General features: G+C 56.9%; 1 protein-coding gene across 1 annotated transcript in view; it reads right to left on the reverse strand.

The window, feature by feature from the left end:
- KCNQ4 (potassium voltage-gated channel subfamily Q member 4) overlaps window positions 1-21352 on the reverse strand; it is a 52959-nt gene that overhangs the window by 22242 nt on the left and 9365 nt on the right. The window contains exons 2-3 of the mRNA XM_040627458.1: window positions 874-964; window positions 128-254 (exon numbers count right to left, since the gene is read on the reverse strand). Coding sequence (XP_040483392.1) covers window positions 128-254; window positions 874-964 — 218 coding nt within the window. The remainder of the gene's footprint in view (window positions 1-127; window positions 255-873; window positions 965-21352) is intronic.

Here is a 21352-nt window from a genome sequence, read left to right on the forward strand (position 1 = left end):
CGTGGGGGGGGGGGTGGGAGGATCGGGAGGGTCCGCAGAATCTCTGTCAGCAGCCAGGGTCTGGGTCGGGGTGTCAACCCTGGGGCTTGGGGTCAGGGGTCAAGCGCGGGGGGGCAGGGCTTATCACCGATGACACAGAAGGGTTTTCTGGCAAAGCGGAAGCGGCCCTGCCATCCTCGGTAGCGGCAGCAGCATCCGGCCGACCAGACGCGGATGATGTACTCCAGGCCAAACACCACGATCATCACGAATTCCTGCGGGGCCAGGGGCCTGAGTTCTGGTCTCTCTCCAGGAGCAAGGGCCCAGGTCACACAGTACTGGCCCAGCCCGGAGTCCTTGGGTTAGGGGTACCAGGATTTCCTCAGACCACCTGGCTGGACCCAAGGAAGATTCCAGAAGGCACGTGGCCCCTTCCACAGACAGAAGGCCCAAGTCTGTCTTCCACTTCCTGTCCACCAGCCGTGTGGGGTTTTCTGCTCTTGGCCCAGCCCTCCCCCTGCCAGCTATCCCAGACACCCTGACTGGGTGACATGAGGGGTGGCTCTCTGTCAGCTGTCCACTTCCAAGGTGCTTCATTGAGAGGAAAAAAGAAATCACACCAGGGGTTGAGTTAGCAGTTTGGGTCCTGAGAACGAGTGGGACTTATTCACCTCTTCTCTGGGCCCAACATCAGCCCTGGCTTAGCGGCACGAGGTCCCTCAACATCGGCTAGAAGGAAGGACAGGAAGTCCAGACAGGGGCAGCCATCAACACAGCACAGCGCCACAAGCCACTCTCTGAGCCGCAGTAGGAGAAGCCTCTCTCTCCCCCCACCCTGAGCCCTGAGGGGCTGCCTTACACAGCCTCTCCCAGAACCTAGACTCTGGCACTCACCAAGATGAGGAGACATTCGTTGGCAAGTTCCTGGTGCTCCTGAATAGTGGACAGCACAGACAGCACCAGGCAGCTGAAGACCAGCAAAAATCTGCAACAGCAGCAGGGAGAGGGTTAGACTGCTGCATGGACAGGACAGCCAAGGAGACTCTGGCGGGGGCCTGTGGAGTTGCAGGAGGAGGGAGGCATGATTTGGGAAGAATTTTCTGGAAAGCAGAATCAGAGTCAGAATCCCCTGGAGTTGTGGTTCTGTACTGGACACCAAAGGGAGAAGCCCCCATGCTCCGGGCTGCGGAGCTCACAGACACCTGCCACCCTCTCCGTTGCCCTCTCACTGCAGCCTGCCGCTCAGAGAAGGGGCCACGCCACTGTGGGGGGCAGGTCTGTCCGGGCTGGCGGTGGAAACGGACCGGCTCACGGTCCCACGGTCAGGAAGCACCTGCGGGCTCAGCCACTCGCAGGTGGTGTCCTCAGTCCCTGGCTCAGTTTTAAGATGGTCTTAAGAAAAGTAACCCAGAGGCCAGCTGAGGGGCCAGGGAAGGCCAGCGGCCGAGGGAGGCGTCCCTGCTCCCTGCACACGCCAAGGTGGCAGGAGCATTGCTTCGTTCGCAGAATGGGGACATCTGCCTCTGTGGGCTCTTACGGAACTAAAGAAGGAGACAGCTATGAAAGGAAGGGAGACTAGGGAGGACAGGGAAGAAGGGAAGGATGCAGAGGGGGATGGGGTATGTGGAGGGGGTTAAGGCCTCAGGGCCTGCGACTCCTCTGAGGGCAGTGGGAAGCCAGAAAGAGATGTTTAGAAATGGAAAGAACTTTATAACCCAGCTCATCCAACACTTCCCTCAACCCCAGTTGCACACATGAGGAAACTGAGGCCCAGACAAGGAAAGGGACTCACCCAAGGTCACTCAGTATGTCCAGGACAGAGGTGAGATTAGAGTGCGCATTCCCCACTTCCCAGGGGTGGGAAGAGGGGTAAAGGGCATGAGGAGAGAAGGTGCTGGCCTTGGGGCCTCAGACAGCTTGTGAATACGCAAGGCAGGCCAGGCTGAGGGCCACAGGCTGCAGATGAGGGGAAAGAAACCGAGTTGGACTCCCGGAAGCGCTCCTCTTTGGGAGGGGGATGTCCTGGACATGCATGTGCCCTTGGAAGAGACTCCAGAGGGAACGGGCTGCTCTGGAAACACAGCCGTTGTGAGCCAGCCCACAGCCTTCCCCAGATGTTCCCAGAGTCTCCCCACCTGGGACTGCTCACACGGCATTCTGCCTGAAACACCCCGCCTTCGGGGCCTGCTGAGACTCTGCTCACCCGCTGCTCTGGGGAGCCCGTGGGCACGCCCTCCGCCCCCCTGGTCCCTCCGCAGAACGCCACTTGCCAGGGCTTGCCTGCATGTATGTGGCCCAAGTCACTTTCCACATGGCTTTATTTGTGTTCTTGTTTCACGGTGGCAAAGGCATGGGCTCAGGGTCAGAGAGACTTAGCTTCAAATCCTGATCCAGCTTGTACGGTCACCTATCTTCTCTGAGCCAGCCTCCACATCTGTCCAGTGGGAACTGATGGGAGGACAGACATGGAAAGGACTTACAGCCCTCCTTGGACAGGGGCTCCCAGCCTGCTTGGAGGGCAAGCTTAGCGCTGCAAGCCAGCACATGCCCCTGGAGAGAGGAGGCAGGTGGCAGATGTCAGTAAAGGGTTTTGAATGAATGAACGAGGAGGAGGCCTCCTTGGCCAGTTCCAGGCAAGAGCTGAGTCAGCAAAGACGGAGCGCACCAGCTCCTCGTGTTCAATAATTAACCACAGAAAAACTCAGCAGCCACATCCCCCAGGGAGGGGGACTGCCACTGACTCAGGGACAGAGGGCCCCCCGCTGAGGTCATCTCATCCAGCCCCCTCCCCTGGGAAGAGGTGCAGCCAACTCTTGATGGGCCTTCACCCCAGCCCTGAACAGGAATCCTGCCGTCCCCACTGCTCGCTGACCCTCAGGTAAGTGGGCCACACGAGGGGCTTCCTGCTGGGGCTTTCAGAAATTTATTTTTCTCAACACTGTTCTTTCCATGTCAATAGTTACATATCTATAAAATGGACACATCACTATGGGTTAAATGAAAAAAGCAAATAATCAAATCTGAAGGGCAAGGTGATCCTAATTTTTAAAATATAGAATTTTTTAAAATATTTTATTTATTTATTTGAGAGAGAGAGAGAGAGCTAGCACAGAGGGAGAGAGAGAAGCAGACTCCCTGCTGAGCAGAGAGCCCCATGCAGGGCTCGATCCTAGGACTCAGATCACGACTTGAGCTGAAGGCAGGTGCTTAACCGACTGAATCTCCCAGGCGCCCCTAAAATATAGATTTTTTTTTTTAATATTCATACCAAGAATCAGCAGGGCTTATCTCTGGGTGGCAAAATTAAGAGCGATTTAGCTTGTTTTGCTTTTGTGCTTATCTGCACTTCCTCTTACCTTTTAGAATAAACTGGGGTAGGGGCGCCTGGTTGGCTCAGTTCATTGAGCGCCCCACTCTTGGTTTCAGCTAAGTTCATAATCTCAGGGTCCTGGGATGCAGCGCAACGGGGCTCCAAGCTGGACGTGGAGCCTGCTCGAGATTCTCTCTCTCTCCCTCTGCCCCTCCCTGCACACGCTCTTTCTCAAATAAAAAAATAAAATCTTTAAAAATAAATAAACAGGAGTAATAACAAACTAATAGGAATTTTAAAATGCATTTCCTTAAATATACAGAGACAGAGCCACCTTTAGTCCTGTCCCCACCCCTTTACCACAACAGCCTTTGCCATTTCGCAGGTGTCTGGGTGTGGCGGCCTCTCCCCGCCCGAGTCCAGCTCGCATGTCCAACTGGCCACTCAGCATGTCTTTCTCAGATGTCTGGCCTCTCAAACCGAACATGTCAAAACCAAACTCGACTTGCCCTCAAATCTTCTTCCCCTCCTGTGTCCCCATCCCCATCAGTAGCACCACCTGCCACCCAGGGGCTTGGGCCAAACAGCTAAGAGTGCCTTTGCTGTTCCTCTCGCTAACCCTCCACCTCCTGTCCTTTAGCATTTTCTGTCGGCTCTACCTTCAGAATAAATCCCTGGAGGGACCGCAGCTCACCACCCTGCCTACGCCGTCACCATCTCACCTCCGACTGGCCTCCCCGCCTCCACTCTGGCCCAACGGGGACCCACTGTCTTCTCAGCAGCTGGGGTGATCTCCCTACAAAGCTGGAACTCATCACTCTCCTCAAAACTCTGCCCTGACTTCCCATCCCATCTGGAGAGCGAAAGCTAAACTCAGCGTGTGAGCTCTGGCCCCCACCCCACCTCGCAGACTTGATCCCCTCCCTCCCGCCCCTCCATCACTGCGCTCCAGCCATCCTGACCTTCATGCCATTCCTGGAACACCGACTTATTTCCACCTCCAGGCTTTGCATCGGTTTTGCTGCTTCCTCTGCCTATTTATTGCTCCCTTACTCATCCAAGTCTCTGTTCAAACATCACTTCCTTGGAGAGGTCTTCCCCAGCCACCCCCTCTCCAAAACAATGGCCCCATCCCCACTCTCTCTTTCCTTGCTCAGCTTTACTTATTTTGTCATAGACTGAGTAAACAAGAGCAGGAATTCACATGAAACAAACATTGAAACACCACGGCACCAAAGCCCCCAGTTTGTCTCCACTGAGAAGGCTCCCAAAGCTCTAAGCACATCCCTCCCTGACCTGTTGGACTCCCCATCATCCTTCCGAGAAGGGAAGAGAAGGCCGGTCTCTGACCTTGACCAGCTCCATGTGGTAGACGCTGTTTCACAAGCCCCCGAGCTTTACCTCCCCTAACCCTTCATACGCTGGGTGAGAGTTTCTCCACCCTCAATGCTCAATACAGGGGAACAGATACACTGACTCTGATAGAGAACATCTTGTGTCCCAGGCACCTAAATAATTGTCCCCATCTTCCAGAGGAAGAAATGGCGCTCAGGGAGGGACAGACTTGCCCCAAATCACACAGTGAATCGGTGTGATCTCTTGGCCTACCTTGGTCGTCCTGAGGGGTCCTGACACAGACACCCACTCTTGGGACAGCAGAAGGGAGAGCAATGTCTGGAGCTTAGGCAGAGAGGAGGCAGAGAGGAGTCCGAAGCCGAGGTGTTGCCATGTCTGTCAGAACCAGCCTTATGGCTTCATTCATGCAACAAGTAAGGACGAAGGATTGTCTCTAGTCCCCTCTGGAGCCTCAATGTCTCTGTCTCAACAATTAGAGCACACAGGAGCCAGCTGGCTGGGGCTCTCCAGAATTGCCCCAACAAAGAGGTCAGACTGACATGCACTTTTCCGATCATCTTTGCCCATCATGTCTGGATGCAATTTGGGGCCCACGCTCTTCCTTGCCAGACCCAGGAGGCAGAGCTGGGACACGTGGGTGCTGCCTGGCTGACTCTCCCCGGCTGGGCCTATCTTGAGACTCATTACAACCCTTCCGCACCCCCACCCCCACGCTGTGACTACCCCGCTCCTTCAGGAAGGAGGCAAGGAGATTAGGTAGACAGTTTGCTTAGTTCCATGGTTCTCGAACTACGCTGGTGTCAGAACCACCCAGAGGACTTGTTAACCCACTGACTTCTGGGCCTCACCCCTAGAATGTAAGTACAAGGTGGGACCGGAGAATCGGGATGTCTACAAAGGTCCTGGTGACACGGATGGTGCCCCTCCAGGAACCACACTTTGAGAATCACTGGCTCAGCTGCTAGGAGAGGTTGCGGCTGATTCAATCATTAGCCAGCTCACAGCTTTTTAAACAACAGCAATTATTGCCTCCCCCCGCCCCCACCACCTTCCCGAAATCACTGCAGACACAGCCACAGGGCAGGGGGAGCGAGGACGGCCCTGCTGGGAACGTGGGCCTCATGCCAACATCAGCTTCACCCCCGATTCACCGTGTGACCCCCTCAAACTGCTCCTGCTGGCTGAGGGCTTCCTATTGGCCAGACACTGTGCCAAGCCCTCTGCATTTTTTTTAAATTACTTCCCACAGCCGCCCTGTGAGCAGTACCATAATCACCCAAGGCTTATCAATGAGAAAGCACAGGCTCAGAGAGGCAGGCTCTGATGGCTGCACAACCCTGTGAATACACTAAAACACACAGAATGGTAAGCGGGGATTTTATGGTATGTGACTGAGAGCTCAATAAAGCTGTTATTTAAAAGGAAAAAAAGAAAAGTATACTAGATCGTCCGAAGTCGTAAGGCCGGTACCTAAACCCAAGCCCGCCTGGACCAGCAAGCCATACTACCCCTCTGGGCCTCTGTTTCCCTGTCTGCAACATGAGGTGGGGGACATCAGTTTTACGACTCTCCAGCAGAGGGGTGGAAGGGAGAGCGTCAGCCACGAGCTTGGTTCCAGATTCTCTGGGGATGTCCCCGAAGAGACAGACGCTTGGCGCCTGAAGAGGTAGGGATGAGAGTCAGGGTCGCACAGTGGGAAAGGGGTTATCTCCCAACCTCTGAGCTACGTTCATGTAATAAACGTTATCTGCCATCTGCACTCAGCCGGGTTGACTGTAAAGACAGAAATGAATAACCCAGACCCCCTGAGAAATGAACAAGTACTGCAAAGCGATGATGTGATGGACGAGGGGATAGCAGGATGCCAAGGGGTTGGGAGAAGCCCTAAGACAGCTTCCACAGAGCCAAAGCGGAGGGATCCGTGAGGACTTGGGAAAGGTGACAGCCAGTGCCCCCAGCAGGGGAGGGCACCAGGGTTGTGAGGGCCTGTCTACAGCAGTTCTGGATGATGCGGGCCCAAAGCGAAGGTTCTGTGGAGAATCCAGAGGGCCGGACCCAGGCATTACGAACGGTATCCTTGAGGCCACCGGGAGCCATTGAAGAGTGTCGGGAGAGGAACGACTTGTGTGATAGGTGTTTCAGGATTACCACTCAGGGGTAGTGTGGAGCATGGACGGGAGGGGGTGAGACTGACCAGGGAAAAGCAGGTAGAAAGTTCCACAATAATTCAGATGAGAGACAAGGGTGACAGCACTAAAGAGAAGTGGACAGATGGAGGGTTCAGGGAGTAGGATTTGGTGATGATCTGGAAATGGGGACAAGGAGGGAGAATGGCCCTCCCAGTTCTGGTGTGGGCACCGGGTGGATGAAGGTGCCGTGAGTGAGCAGAGACGGGAGACCCTGCTGGAGGGGCAGGTGGGGGTGAGGAGCTCCTTTCGGGCCACGGCACATAGGCAAACACTCAAGGGTGTGAAGAGGGAGACCGAGCCAGAAATGCGGATTTGGGGCACATGGAGGGTAGAGGCCATGGTGGTGGCCAAGACAGTTCAGAGAACATGCAGCGCATTTCAAGGAGGACCCAGTGGGACCCCAGGGGCGCAGAGGGAGGAGACATGCTCCACCCAGACGAGGAAGGAGCTGCCCGCGAGCCGGCAGGGAAACCAGGACAAAGAGGTGGCGGAGACGCCAAGCAAGAGGGTTTCAAGGAGGGAGTGAACGACAGCGTCAAATGCTGCCAAGAGACCAAACAAGATAAGACCTGAAAAACGTCCACTGGATTTGGTGACGGGTTGGTCACTGGGCACCTTGGCAAGGGGCAGCACATGGCGGGGGACGCTCAGGCCCGGGGGATGAGGTGGAGGGGCGTGAGAAAGAGGGAACAGCGGGCATACAGATAGCTGAAGAAGTCTGCCCGCACCGGCACTGAGTAGAGGCAGACCATGGCTGGAGAAGGATGCTGAGCACAGGGACCGGGCTTTGGTTTTTTATTTTAAGATGTGAGAGCCAGAGTGGAAGAAGCCAGGAGAGAGGGAGAAGTTGAAGATGGGGGAGAGTGAGGGAGTGATCAATGGAATGAAGTCCCCAGGGCAGTGGGGAGGCTGGGATCCAGAGCAGGGCAGGGCTGGTGCTAAGCAGAAAGGACCCTGCCAGCTTGGGACAGGCAGCCAGGGGGAGGGGCTAGGTGGGACAGGAAGTTGGGGGACAGGGAGGCCAGAGCGCTCCCTGGGGGCGGCGACTTCCTCTGGGATGGAGGAGTCACGCCTCCTTCTCCGAGGAGGCCGGGAGCAGAGGTAAGGGAGGTTTGAACAGTCAGTGTGGAGGGAACAGACCAGGCCCTAGAAGGGGCCCTGGGGAACACAGGACCTTTATACCCTACTGTAAGGATGGGAGGAAAGATCCAGAACATCACAGGTGCACCACACATGCATTTTTTATTTGGTTTGGTTTGGGACTTTTTTGGTTTTGTTTTTAAGGCTTGATGACCTTGAGGGAGGAAAGCAGCCATGTGGGATGAGGGGATACCCCTGCCCCCCACCCGGCCACAGTAAATGCAGAACCGGGCCATGCCCCTTCTTCCTCCTGGGACTCCTTCTCTCCAGTGTCCCTCCTCCCAGACAGCCTGCCAGTGTCTGCCGCCTTCTTGGCCACCAGCTGGCTCCCTCATTTCTACAACTGGCCTTGGGACTGTGTGACCCCACCCAGACCAGGACCCCAAAGCCAAGTTTCTGTCTTCCCCCTGGGGACAGCGAGGGCCAGTCTGTCCCCATTCAGCCAAGGTTCCTGGCGGACAGAGGCCATAACCTCACCACCTTCCAGCAGAAAAGGGCTTCTGAAACCCCAAACCAGAGTTGATACTGAAGAAGGGACCTCAGCTAGGCCTCAGGGGCTCCCCCTGACAGGGGGGTGCGGCGTGGCCTGGAGGGCCCCAGGCTTCTCTGGGGAGAGCAGGCTCTTACTTTCTCTTGCAGGGGGATAGAGGGGAGGGGCAGTCGGCCAGGCCTCAGAGTGAAGCTCTTTCCAAGAATCCTCAGGGGCTGGGACGAGAAGTTTCCCCTGATCCAGCGATTCTAAATATGGCAAAGGGAGCAAAAGCACGTGACCCAGGGCCCCACACCAGGGCTGCTGCTGCGGCCGCTGCTTCTCTGGGCCAGAGGCCTATACTGGGGGCTCAGGGTTAGGGATGAGGTCTCAGTGGAGCCTCAGTTTCCCTGTCCACAACAGGAAGGTGGGGCACACTCAGTGAAGGCTCAAGTCCCTTCAGTCTCACTACTCTCCAGAGTAGGGGGGAGGGGAGAGGGCTGAGCCTTCAGCTTAGTTCCAGATTCTTTGAGGATGTCCCTGGAGGGACAGCGGTCGCCAGCACATAGTACAAAATATGAAAAAAATGCCCTCTCTTGGAAGACTAATTAGAAAAAGGCATTCCCTTTAGCCTGAAAAATTATAAGAAGTTGACCCCTGTGGAAGGACCCACCAGAAACAGGCATCCCTTGTTCTGCGCTGACCGAGCCCTAAGCAGGGCTGGATTTCAGTGCCACCGACGTCTTCTCGGCCAGGCCCCTTGACAATGCACGAGGTGTACAAGGGCGTGGGCAGCCCTGGGGACAGCTCTGACAGCCACCGCAGCCCGGAAAGACCAACCCTACGTGGTACCACGCGGCTCTGCGCTGCTCTCCTGGCCACCACTGACTCATCTAGAGCTGGACACTGACCCAAGAAAGGTCCCCCTCTAGGTCGGGCCCAGCCAGTCAGGTTGCCTTTCTCAGGAATGGAACAAAGAACCACAGAGGAAAGCTGGCAAGGGTGCAAAGAAAAATGGACATGAGGCCGCCGTTCCAGAATCTCATCTCCCCTCCTCCGTTCCGTGAAGCCCCGACGGGCCTCCCTCGGTGATGCCGCGAAGTTCTTCCCTTTCCTGGCAGGAGGGGGTCCTTCGCCTCCACATGCCTGCTTGTCTTGAGCTAGTGTGAGTGGTCTCAGGCCCACTAGGATGTGGAAGGCAGCGTCTTCTGGACCAGGTGTTTAATGAGTCATAGCCTGGTCCTCTCCCACCTGGACCAGCTCCAAACCCTCCCACTCCTTCACGCTGCTTCCCCCCGCCATGCCAGCCAGACTACCTGGCGCGGATACCAGGTGAGGGGGCTGAGCGACATGTCAGGGGTGGGCACAAGGAGGAAGCAGGGGCCATCCCTCTGTTTGGGGCTGGCCGGGCAGCGCTGACTCCTCAAATAAACAGGGAGCGTGGGCTCCCCAGCAGGCCAGCGAGATGCAAGTGAAGTAAGGAGTGGGACACAGGCAGCCTGGCTGCTGAAAGCTCCAACAAGAGAGCCAATGGGAGCCTCCCCCCCTCCACCTGAGCAGCTCCATGCGGATTCGGTGACTCAGTTCTACATTCTGGGCTTGGCATAAGATTTCCTTTGAACGAAGAGCTTTGCTGCTTTTTTAAAAAGTGTGAAATCCACCGACTTACAGGCTCAGGCCCAAGCTCCCAAGCACGGTTGCAAGGACGGCCCTCACCGCCCCACCACCTCACTCCCCACCTCGCAGAGCCCCACCCCGCACTGGACACTGCATTGTCCCAGCTCTATTCCCCCACAAAAGCCAGCAGCTTTTCCCTCCCAGTCTTTGCTCATGCCCTGTCTGCCCATCCTCCAGCGTGGTTGAGTCAGGGGGGAGCCCACCTCAGGCTCCCTGCATTCCCCACCCCTCCCCATGCCCACCTCCATTATCGCAGCGTTCACTTCAACTGGAGCAAAGCTGTTGGCGGAACTACCTCCTCCCACAGACCAAGAGCTGGTTCTTGTCCTTTTCACCTTGAATGCCCCATGTCCAGCTCAGAGTGGGTGCCGGGCGGAAGCTCCCAGAAAGAGCGCACCCCCTAGGCACGGGACCTCAGGCATCACCCACCCCCCAGTGTGCCACCGCCGCCGCCCTGCTGGCCGCTCCTGGCCCGGCATCTCCACCCTCCCTGCAACAGGTGGGGTGAGAGTGAATCAGGGCAGGCAGCGGCTCCTAGGCCAGCACCAGGGCCTTCCCTCAGGCCCTCGGGGATTCGCGGGGTGTGCACGCTCACGGGGGAGATGGATAATAAGCAAGTAAAGTTCAAAATGTGATCTGCGCCCCACGTTGGGCCCAAAGTTTACTTGGGGCGCCTGGCTGGCTCAGTCGGTGGAGCATGCAACTCTCGATCTTAGGGTGGTGAGTTCGAGCCCCACATTGTGTGTTGAGCTGACCTAAAAAAAATGTGAGATGATGATGGAAAAACATTAAGTGGGTAAAGGAGAGAGGGAACATTGGTATGGGAGCTGGAGACTGTTGTACAGAGAGTGGTTGGGGAAAGCAGCATTGAGAAGGTGACTTTCCAGCAGAGATCCCAAGGAGATGAGCGAGTGAGCCATACGGGTATCTGGGAAAGTAGGGTTCTGAGCAGAGAGAAAAAGCAAGTGTAAAAACCTGAGCCAGAGGGTGCCTCGTATGTTCTAGACCATCGAGAAAGGAGTGCCCCCAAGGGCACCTGGGTGGCTTAGCTGGTTAAGCATCTGCCTTGGGCTCAGGTCATGATCCCAGGGTCCTGGGATCGAGTTCCGCAAATGGCTCCCTGTTCAGCAGGGAGCCTGCTTCTCCCCCTCCCACTGCTGCTCCCCCTGTTTATACTCTCTGTGTCAAATAATTAAATAAAATCTTAAAGAAAGAAAGAAAGACAGACAGACAGACAGAAAGAAAGAGAGAAAGAAAGAGAAGGAAAGAAAAAGAAAGAAAGTGTCCCCAGGGCGGAGTAAGGGAGGGGGCGAGCGGTGGGCAGTGAGGGCAGAGAGGCAGTGGAGGTGGGAAGTAGATCAGCTGCCAGCTCCTGTGAGGGTTTTGGCTTTCACTCCAAGTGAGATGCAGAGTTCTGGGCAGGGAGTAATGCGGTCTGACTTGCACCTGCAACAGCAAGGGCTATTGAATAGAGAACAGGCAGTGGTGCGGAGCGGGGATGGGGACGGGGTAATGGCATTTGTCCCCCCGGCTGTATGATCCAAGCAAAAGATGCGGGTGACTTGTACTAGGGGGACGGACGTGGCAGGAGGTGAGCAGATACTGACTCTATGTTAGCGCAGAAAGATCTCTTAGAGTGAATCAGTCTCATTTATACAGGGAAACTGAGTCCCAGAGACCTACCCTGTGATGATACCCTAGATCAGAGAGGAAGAGCTGGGCCTGGCACCCAGATTTCCTGATTCCTCGGGTAATATTCTTTTGGTTTCTCCTCTTCCTGTAGGACGACCCAGGCACCTGTCCCTCACTCCCACCTCAGAAATTCCCTCATCTAAGCATCGGGCTGGGGCCTTATCCCTGCCCTTCCTGCTGTATGTGACAGGGTGGCACTGGGTTCAAGGATGGCTCAGGCCTCCAGCTACTTGAGCCTGGACGGGGTCAGGGTCACCCCTAAGAAGCCTTCTGTCCTCTGAATCAGCAGACCTTTGCAAAGGGGGGAGGGGGAGGGAGGGAAGAATCCAAACCAGGGCAGAGCTTTGTCCCCAACACTTGGTTGTCAGCACTCCCGGAGCAGAGAGGGCACCAAGAGCTGACAGGGTGGAACAGGAGATTCAGGGAAGGTCAGGCCCCCTGGGAAGTACAGCCCCCAAGGTTGAGCCCAGCCTGGGAGTGCTGCAGACTCAGCCTCTGAGAATCCCACCCAGTGCGAGGCTTAGGGGGCATGGTGGGGAGAGCTGTTTCAATGCCTTTGCTACCAGTAAGCAAAGCAGTATGCAAACTCATGGGCCACACCTGGGGCAGTTGGTTACAGCTGCCCTGAGAGCCTCGCTCCCCATGGGAAGCCCAAAGCCAGGTCCAGCCAGACTGAATCCAGCAAGACCGACGCCAGTGGGCCCTGACAGCTAGAAAAGGTTTGCTGTATGACCTTGGGCCAGGAGCACAACTTCTCTGGGCCTGTTCCACAGCCGAGGTGGAAGGGTGGTTCGGAGGGTCTCACCTAGGCTGGAAGCCAGAAGTAGGATGCAGACATCCTTTCAGGTCTGCCTTCAATGGAAGAGGCCGCCCGGCCCCTAGTTTCGGCTGATCCAGAGTTCTCTAAGAGCCAGGAGCCTGCTTGGTGGCTCTCTGCCCTTTGCCGGGGCTAGGGGCTGCAGAAAGCAAGGTATAGGGGTGTGGACAGAGCTAGGAACCTAGGTCAGTGGGTTCTCCATCCTGACTCTGCCACCACTCAGCGGAGGCTGTGGGAAGCTGTCTCTGAGTCTGGCTTGACTCCTGAGGAAGGGTATCTGAGGACCCTGTTTTACGCTCCACGGTGATTTCAGCTTCCCCAGTGGCGAGTGAGGCCCTAGCAGCTCCTGACCGCTGCCAGTCCTGAGGAGCTTGTAGAGTCGGAGGAGAGGATCTTTTACATGTCATTTGCATGGAAAGCCTATCTCCAGAACTCCTCTATAATTGAATAATAATAGCAAGGAGGAGTCACGGTAGACCAAAGAGAAACTTCCAACAGCTTATTAACCACACAAAGGGCGCTGGAGGTCAGCGAAGGGGCTGTACTGCAACTCTCTGGTCCTGACGCCCCCTCCTCTTCTAGCAGAGAGAAAAGGAGGAAGACAGAACCCTTTAAGTATCAGAGCCAAAGGAGCAAGGCTTGAATTCAGCCCTGACCCTGACCTCTGCCAGGCTCAAGAATTCGGCCTTGTCTTGCTGGACCCTGAGCAAGTGAGCTGTCCCTCTCGGGGACTCAGTTTCTTCGTCTATCTAACGGCGCCAGGGATCCCTGGTGCAGCAGTCTGGAGGCAGGGGTCCGGCCCAATGAACCCCGCGCTGAGGGGTTGCAGAAAGGCTTGGGTTCACTTAGGGACACAGGGGAGGCTGACTTCAGGCGGGACTCCTCTGGAGAGGGAGGGGCTCCTGGGAGGAGGGCTCCGGGGGGGTCTCCTCCCTCTGCACGGCCCTCTACCCGCTTCCCCCGCAGGGGCCCCTTCGTTTGCGGCCGACGCACGGCCGTTCGGCGCTCGGGGGTCCGCAGGGTCGGCCCCGCCTCCTCGGCGCGGGGAGGGGCTTACCGGAAGGGGGCGGGGCAGTCTGGGGGCGGGCACTGAGGCGGGCGGGGCCCTGGGGTCGTCCCCGGGAGGGGCGGAGCTTCGCCGACACCAGGCGCCGCGCGCAGGAGGGGCGGGGGCGGTGCTGCGGCTCCGGTTACCTCCTTGCGGCCTCCCCCGCCCCGCCGGCTTCTTTTTCCGTTTCCAAATTAACAATTGAAAACACGGCGGCCTGAAAGGCGAGCAGCGGGCCAAGCGGAAAGTGTGAAGGTGCCGCCGCGTCCCGAGGACGGGGGCGGAGAGGGGGGCGCGACACCCTGACTGCCCCGGGGCTCGCCCACCTACCAAAGCCGGATGTGGGCACTGAGCGCCCCAGGGCACAGAGATGCCAAGGCCCCTAAGTCGGGTCCTGGCCTGATCCAGCCCCTCCTACTGTCCTGGCCCAGTGTCTCAGGACCCAGTGCCCGGGCTCCGTCCAGATGGTGCCAGCCCCCGAAGGCGCTGGCGGAGGGGGGGGGGCACCAGGGCTGGGTTACTACTCTCGAGGCTGAGTGCCCAGGAGGGCAGGTGCCAGGCAGCACCCTCATAGCACCGTTCTTAAGGGCTCCCAGAGTCAGCTAGGTTTGCTATGGCCTCCAGCAAGTCATTTCACCTTACAGAGACTCAGTTTCCTCATCTGGAAAATGGGGAGGGAAGATATAGAGCTGGTTGTGAGGAATAAATGAAATGAGAAGATGCATGACGTTGGCCCACAGCGAACACAGTAGATGGCAGCCATTATCATCTTGCATGGATAATGATGATGATTTTGAGCCATTGTCATCCTTTCACCTCCCTATCCACCAGTGGGGAATACTGGAATTGACTGGTCTTTTCCTCCCCTCATTTCCTCAGGGCCTCCCCCAAAGCCCCACTTAACAGATAAAGAAACCGAGGCCAGGAAGGTCCTCATAAGGGGCTCCAAGTCATTCGTGAGTGAAAAGAACCAGGGCCTGAGCCCAGACCTGACACTCAGGCCTGGACTCCTCTTAGATGAATGGTCCCTGGGGTCAGGGCCCTGGGCATTGGACCCCCCCTCGTCAGTGTCGTGAGACCAGGGTTCTGATCCTAGGGCAGCTGGAACAAATGAGTGAGTAATGGAGAAAGTCCCCTCTCCCAGGCATGCAGGAGCATGGACCATTGAGCCAGAGGGTGGACGCCAGGGAAAGGTACAGTTTCTGGTGTCTGATGCCCCCATAATGTCAGCTCCATGAACCCTGTGACTTGATCTATCCTGTTCACCACTGTCTCTCCCACACCTACAACAGGGCTTGGTGCATCCTACGTCATCAATAAATATGTGTTGAGTGAATAAGTGAATGAATGAACGAGCATGTCCCCTCCTATACAGCCGTGGCCTCCCACTCGCCACCAGTGTGAGGTGGTCTTCCTTAGGGAGGTGGGTTTGGGATAAGGCGGCCTTCTCCCCAGTGTGGAGACACAGGGCCATAGAAGCCGGGGGGGGGGGGGGTTGCAGAAAGCAGGAGGAGAAGATACAGGAAGAGATTCCAGAGAGCAGAGTGGAGATCAGCTCTTTCTTCCTAGCCTCCCAGTTCCCACTCCTGTCTGTCCGGGAACTAAGCCCCTTCCCCCTCCCTCCAACCACTTCTTCACTGACTGCCATGATTCTAGCTCCAGTCCACTTCCCTCTGGCTGTCTGAGTGCTCTCTCCCCATTTACAATCCTACAGTGGCTCCTTACTGTGTACCACCTAAACTCCAAGCTCCTCACCCCAGAGCGTGAGGCTGTAAACACACAAGCATCAGCCACACTCCACCCCCCATACCCTGTACATTTCTACCTTGGTGACTTTGTGCTCTCTCCCCTCCTTGGGATGGACCCCCTTCCTCCCCAAGAATCCCTGCTCTACTACAGGAAGCCGTGCTCCCCCAGCCCCTTGGGATTCCTGGCCCCTTCTGGGTAGCCCTGGACTCCCTTGTGCTGAGTCTGTTTCTGCCTCTGTCCATCCCCCACCCACCACCACCTCATTAGGATCCATCCACCAAGGGCAAGGCCAGTTGTGACTCCCCCACATCCCCCAGGCTGGCTGATTAGATGCTCAGACAGTATCTGGGAGGGAACAGGAAGACCCAGGTCACCAGGGCCTTGAGCATCAGTGAGTCAGGATTCTGCCACTATTCTATGAAGCTTCGGGCTCTGGGTAAGGGCATCTTGGGATGGCTGCAGAGGTGGGTAGGTGGAGTGAGGGCCATTGCAAGCCCACCCCAAACACTGGCAGGGCTGGGGAAAGGGTACAGATGGGGACCCACAGACTATTAGTCTAAATATTGAAAAGTTTTAAATCAAGCTAACAAGCTGTTCGATAAAATATGTTCCACCCTTCCTGACACCTACACCTTCGTAACGATCTGGAAGGCCAGGTTTGAATCTAAGATCTTGGACTCTTTGGAGCTGCATGCTGGAATCCAGCAGGGAGGGGGTGCTACCTTCCAGTCCCCAGCCCAGGGTGTGCCCTCTTCTCTTCCCGCACTGGGCTCATCCCTCAGCAGGAGGGGCGTGGGATACACTCCTGTGGCTGCCCTCACCTGCTCTTCTAGGTGCCATCTCAACTGGCTGCAAACAGCTGCCCTTGATCCTAGAAGTGCTCATATACTTGGCCCTTGGGATGATGAGCCGGAAAAGAGGCCTGTAGAAGCCCTGAAGGCAGCACAGGGATCTGGGGGCCGGGAGCTGCAGGGTTACCTGGAATGTGTTCTACAATCAGCAGGGCTGTGTAAGGCTCTGGGTTGGTGGTATGCAGAGCCACAGGCTGAGTGGGCGGGATTCTGGGCCCCTACCCTTGAGTCCACCCAGAGCGATGTTGCTTTGATATGTTTTATATATTGTGCTCCTGTGTCACATTTCATCTAAGGAGCCAGATCTAATGTTTAAAACAGTTTGCAAAGCACTAATCTAGCCCCTTCCCTCCTACTGGAACCCACTGGGGTGCCAGTGACCACAGTCAGGAAGCGGATTAGAGCAAATCCAAGGCTCCCGTCTCCTGCCCAGGCGTTGGCCTCCATGAGCACATTTCTGACCTGCAAGACCCACTGCCTGCAACGGACAGGCTGTTGGGAGGTGATGAGTGCCCAGTCCCTTGGTGGGGTTTGAGCAGGCCTGCTGCTGAGGCCCCCTGCCTTGACAGCGGTCTGGACCCTCCACTCAGGTTGCCCAGCTCAGGAGTGGATTGAGAGGCCAGACCAGGCCTGAGAAGGAAAGGGAGTCCTGGTATAAATAACCGTGGGGGGCCGGGATGTTTGGGCCCGTCTCCTGGGCTACGGCTGTGTTTACTGCCCAGCGAGGGGGGGCATAGCCCACACATTTGCCTCCCTGACTTGTAGCCAAATTTCCCCAGGAAGGGGTGGCCCAGGATTAGCCCCAAACACTCCAGCTCTGCACCCCCATGAGGTCCTCCCCCTAACTTTGCCCAACATGGGCCCTAAATCCCCCCCCGACGTTGCCCCCACCCTTCAGCCCCAAATGCTGCACAACACGGAGTCTCCGTTAGCCCCAAATGCCCCAGCATTTGCCCCCAGAAGTCTCAACTCTGCTCAAATCGTGGGAGGGTGAGGAGCGTGAATATGGCAGGGGAAGGCCCCAAGCAGAAGAGCTGGGTATGTGCCAGGGGTCTGAACTGTGGCCGCTGGGTTGGGGGGGCAGAGACAACCCTCTCCCATGGCCCTGGCCAAGACAGAGGAGGGCTGCAGCCCCTGGATTAGGGGAGTGCAAATCCCTCTTCCCAGCCCAGTGCCCATCCCATGCCTGTCATGTGCAGGGCATTAGATGGCCAGACCCCAGCATGGGTGGGGCAGGCAGGTGCCCTGTTGGTCACACTGCGGCCAGCTCCTTTCCCCAGGAAAAAACCCTCATGCAGGAGGGAAAGGGGGTCCCCTTCCCTGTGGGGGGGGGGGCAGCAGCTGTGATCTGCTTGAGCATGGAGTTACAGGGGTTGATATGAGCTGAGTTCCAGCCTGTGGGGCAGCCCAATCCACCAGACACACACTCACTCTGCCCAACTGACTGATGGGTCTTGCTTGAGATACTAAGCTGATATTCACTGAGAGCAGAGGCTCAAGGTCGGGGCTGTGTCTATCAGGGGTCTTAGACAGGTGCCTGGACACCGGAGCTCTAGGCCCATGGCAGCCACTTCCCAGCTGAATGACCTTGGGCAAGTCACTTCTCCTTTCTGCGCCTCAGTGCAAAATAGCGTAACAATATCTTCCTCTAGGGTTGTCTAGGAGAGCTCAGTGGAATGCAGTGAGCGAACATTAATGAAGCCCCACTGTGGGCCAGGCATGGCTCCAAGTGCTTTGTGGACCATCCAGTGGGAGCGGGGGCATCCTTCCCGTGACAGGGTAGCAGTTTGGATCAGAGGCTCAGGGATGTGATGGGCCCTGCCCAAGACCACCCAGAGGGGACCTGAGCCCAGGTCAGCTCTGAGAAAACTTCTTCAGTTATTTATCGGTCCTGGGGACCAACTGAAATTCTTGAGCTAAGCCGCGCTCCAGTCTGGGCTCTGCCACTGACCTAAGTTTAGTCCATGCCCTGTTCTGGGCCTCAGGTTCCCCATCAGTAGCATGACGGGAGAGGGTGAGACCAGTGATTTCCACACTCTATTGAGCTGCAAGACAGGGAGAGGGCAGGGAGGTGGGGCAGGCCGAACCGCCTGGGCTCAGCCCCTTTCTCCAGGGCACCGCACCACTAGCTGGGCCAAATCCTTGGGCGCTCTCACGAGCCTGTTCTAAGGCTGCTATTCTGGGGACCCCTACGGAGCCAAGCCCGTATCCCCAGACCTCCTTGCCCACAGCCTCAGGGCCTGCACCCATTCCCTCTGCTTCCAAGGGCCCCCTCAGCTCAGCCACACACACCTTCCCCCAGGCCAGCCTTTGCATAAGCCGCTCAACTTTCCCTACAGGCAAAGTCCTAGGGCTTCAGGCCAGGTCCAGCCAGGCCTTGGCAGGGTTAGTGGGCAGCTCCAGAGGAGCCGCTCAGGGGGCTGGGCCAGGAAGGGGAAGGTAGAGGGAAAAGGAGGCCAAGTGGATGGCATCCCGGTGGCTTCCTGCCAGAGTTTTCCCCCTTACCATTCTCCTTGTGAGATCCAGAAAGGTGTTTCTAAAATACCAATCTGCCCAAGGTATTCCTGTCTTCAGTTTCTTCCTGGGCTCAGTCTCCTCCAAGAAGTCACTGCTCCTTAGCCTGGCATCCTCGGTTCATGTCCCAGCCTGTTCTCTGCACACCTCCTGCCCCCTCCAGGCTCCCACTCTCCTGACCTCTTGGAGGTCTTTGCAACATGCCATGTTCAGCCTCACCTCTGGGCTTTGCCCATGCTAGTCCCTCTGCCTTGAATGCTGTTCCATGCTCCTTTTTGCCTGGTTGACTCCTACTCCTACTCATGTTGCAGGTCTCCATTTAAACCTCTTCCTCTGCGAAGCCTTCCTAGCCATGCCCAGTTTGGGGCTGGGTTTGGCCTCTGTGCTGGGCTCCTATGGGACTCTGCACCTGCCCAGACCGCTGCCAGCCCCTGGCCCATCTCCCTAGAGACCGAGGGAGGGTCTGATTCACTGCTCTGTCCCCAGCATCTGGGATAGTGGCTAGCCCCAAGGCACTTCCCGTGAAGGCTTCCCGAATGAGAGAGGGTGGAGGACAGGACCATGAACGTCAAAGCTCAACTGGTCCTCATATGGGCTGCGGGCCCGTGAGGGCCAGTTACACGTAATACAGTGGGCAAGGACATAGCCCCTAGAACCGGACTTCCGGGCTTTGAATCCTGGCGCTTTACCTACACCCAGGCAAGTTTCTCAACCTCTCTGTGCCTCAGCGTCCTTAGCCGGGAAATGGGCATAGCAGTAGCCCCCTCATCCGGGTGTTGAGGGGAAAAAGTACGAGGCGCCACGGTGAGTTCTCAGAGCAGCTGCCGGTGCCAGGTCAGCCCTCCTGAAACATTTGCTATTAGTATCCCTCTTATCATTGACAGCCCCAGCAGGAGAGGGAGACTGAGGCATGTTGGGGGTGGTGGCCACGGGAGGCCACACAGCAGGAAGGCGGCCTTCCCACCCCAACCCACATCCCCACATAAAAATGTTCGCCCCAGCAGCCCCCCCTCCCCACACTGACTGCGGCCCTGGAGACCTGCTCCCACGAGAGTCCTCGCACGTTCAGCCTGAAACTGCCACCTCCTGGGCGCTCAGCACCTCCGGGCTGTGTGACAGAGGCACGTGTGTCAGTGTCCTCCTCTGTGCCACGGGGTGATAACAGTACCCAGCTCCCAGGGCTCTCGGAAGGACGGAATGAAGTAGTATACGGAAAACATCTGGCACCATCCCCGGTGTAGACCAGACCGTGAATGTTCTCAGCGCATGACAAACTCGGTTAGAACTCGGATCCTGGCTCCCGGTAAGTGCACTGTGGTGGGGGGGGGGGCGCTGAGGAGAGGAACTGCCCTCTGGTCCGTGCGCTCTTGCGTGGCTTGTACGCCGCCCCCTTGCTCGGCAGTGTCCCTCCCTCAGGGCTCAAACCAGTACAGGCCCGAGCGTGGTGAGGGGCCCAGGACCCCGCAAGAGAGGGCGGTAAGAACACGAAGAGTGCAATAAGCCCTCTGTTCTTCGCAGTTTGTAGCAGGAAGTGTCATTCCACACAGAACGAAGCTGGGGCCTCAGAGAGACTGAGCCACCTGCCTGGGGTCACACAGCCTTTAGGGAGCAGAGGCGGGAGCTGAACCCCAGCCGCTGACTCCTGCTCCAGTGCTCCTCTAACTGAGGGGTGAGCCCTGATTCTGGCTGACCCTATCCCCACCCACCCCGGGGCCGGTCTTGGCTAGAGCCCTGGGCTGGTCTTCACTGCTCTCTGGGACTGACAGGGCCTGAGACCCAGGAGGAGTAGATAAAGAGACTGAGTGCTCTTTCCATGCCCCTAATCCTTCCATCCGCACCTGGACCCTTCTGGCAGCTCCAGCTCCAGGGAGGAGGCAGGGAGGTGCCCAGACTCAAGGATTTCACGCACCGGTAAAATTTCCAAAAAATACTTGGGGACTGGTTGTCAACTTTTTATTTTGCCAAGTAAGGACATTTGGAAAAAAAAAATTCCCAGCCCCATCATTTCATAAAAGAAAGGACGTAATCTCAGACTAAAAGTCCTTTAAATGGAATAAATTTAGCTTTAGGAAAAAGTCACCACATTGTGCTTATTTCCCTCGATTTTGCCTTAGGCCACTGAAAACCACATGGGTCTGCTGACATTTCTGAGAACCAGTCAGAGCTCGGGCTTGGGAGACACACAGACATGGGTCCGAATCCTGCCTCCAGCATGGACAAGCGGTGTACTTGGGTGCACGTTATTTCCCCTCCCTGAGCTTCACTTTCTGGTCTGCATAATGGGAACAATAATAGTGTTTGCAAAATGCTAGCTCCTGCGGAGAACTCAGGCAGGCCCTGGCTCCCAGCCAGGGGCACCTCCCTGTCCTGTCCCTGCCTCTGCCTCCCCATTGCCCACAGGGCCAAGCCCACCTCCATAACTTGATGATCCAGGACAGGGTAGGTAGAGGAAGAGAGTTCCAGCTCAAAGCCTTTGCTCTCGCTGTTGCCTCCAAGTGGAGCGCGCTCGGGATAAAAATCACGAGAGCCTGCAGCTCAGTGCCCGCCCACAGAGAACCGGG

Source organism: Ursus maritimus, unplaced genomic scaffold (genome assembly GCF_017311325.1).
Source record: "Ursus maritimus isolate PB19 unplaced genomic scaffold, ASM1731132v1 scaffold_12, whole genome shotgun sequence".
Lineage (NCBI taxonomy): Eukaryota > Metazoa > Chordata > Mammalia > Carnivora > Ursidae > Ursus > Ursus maritimus.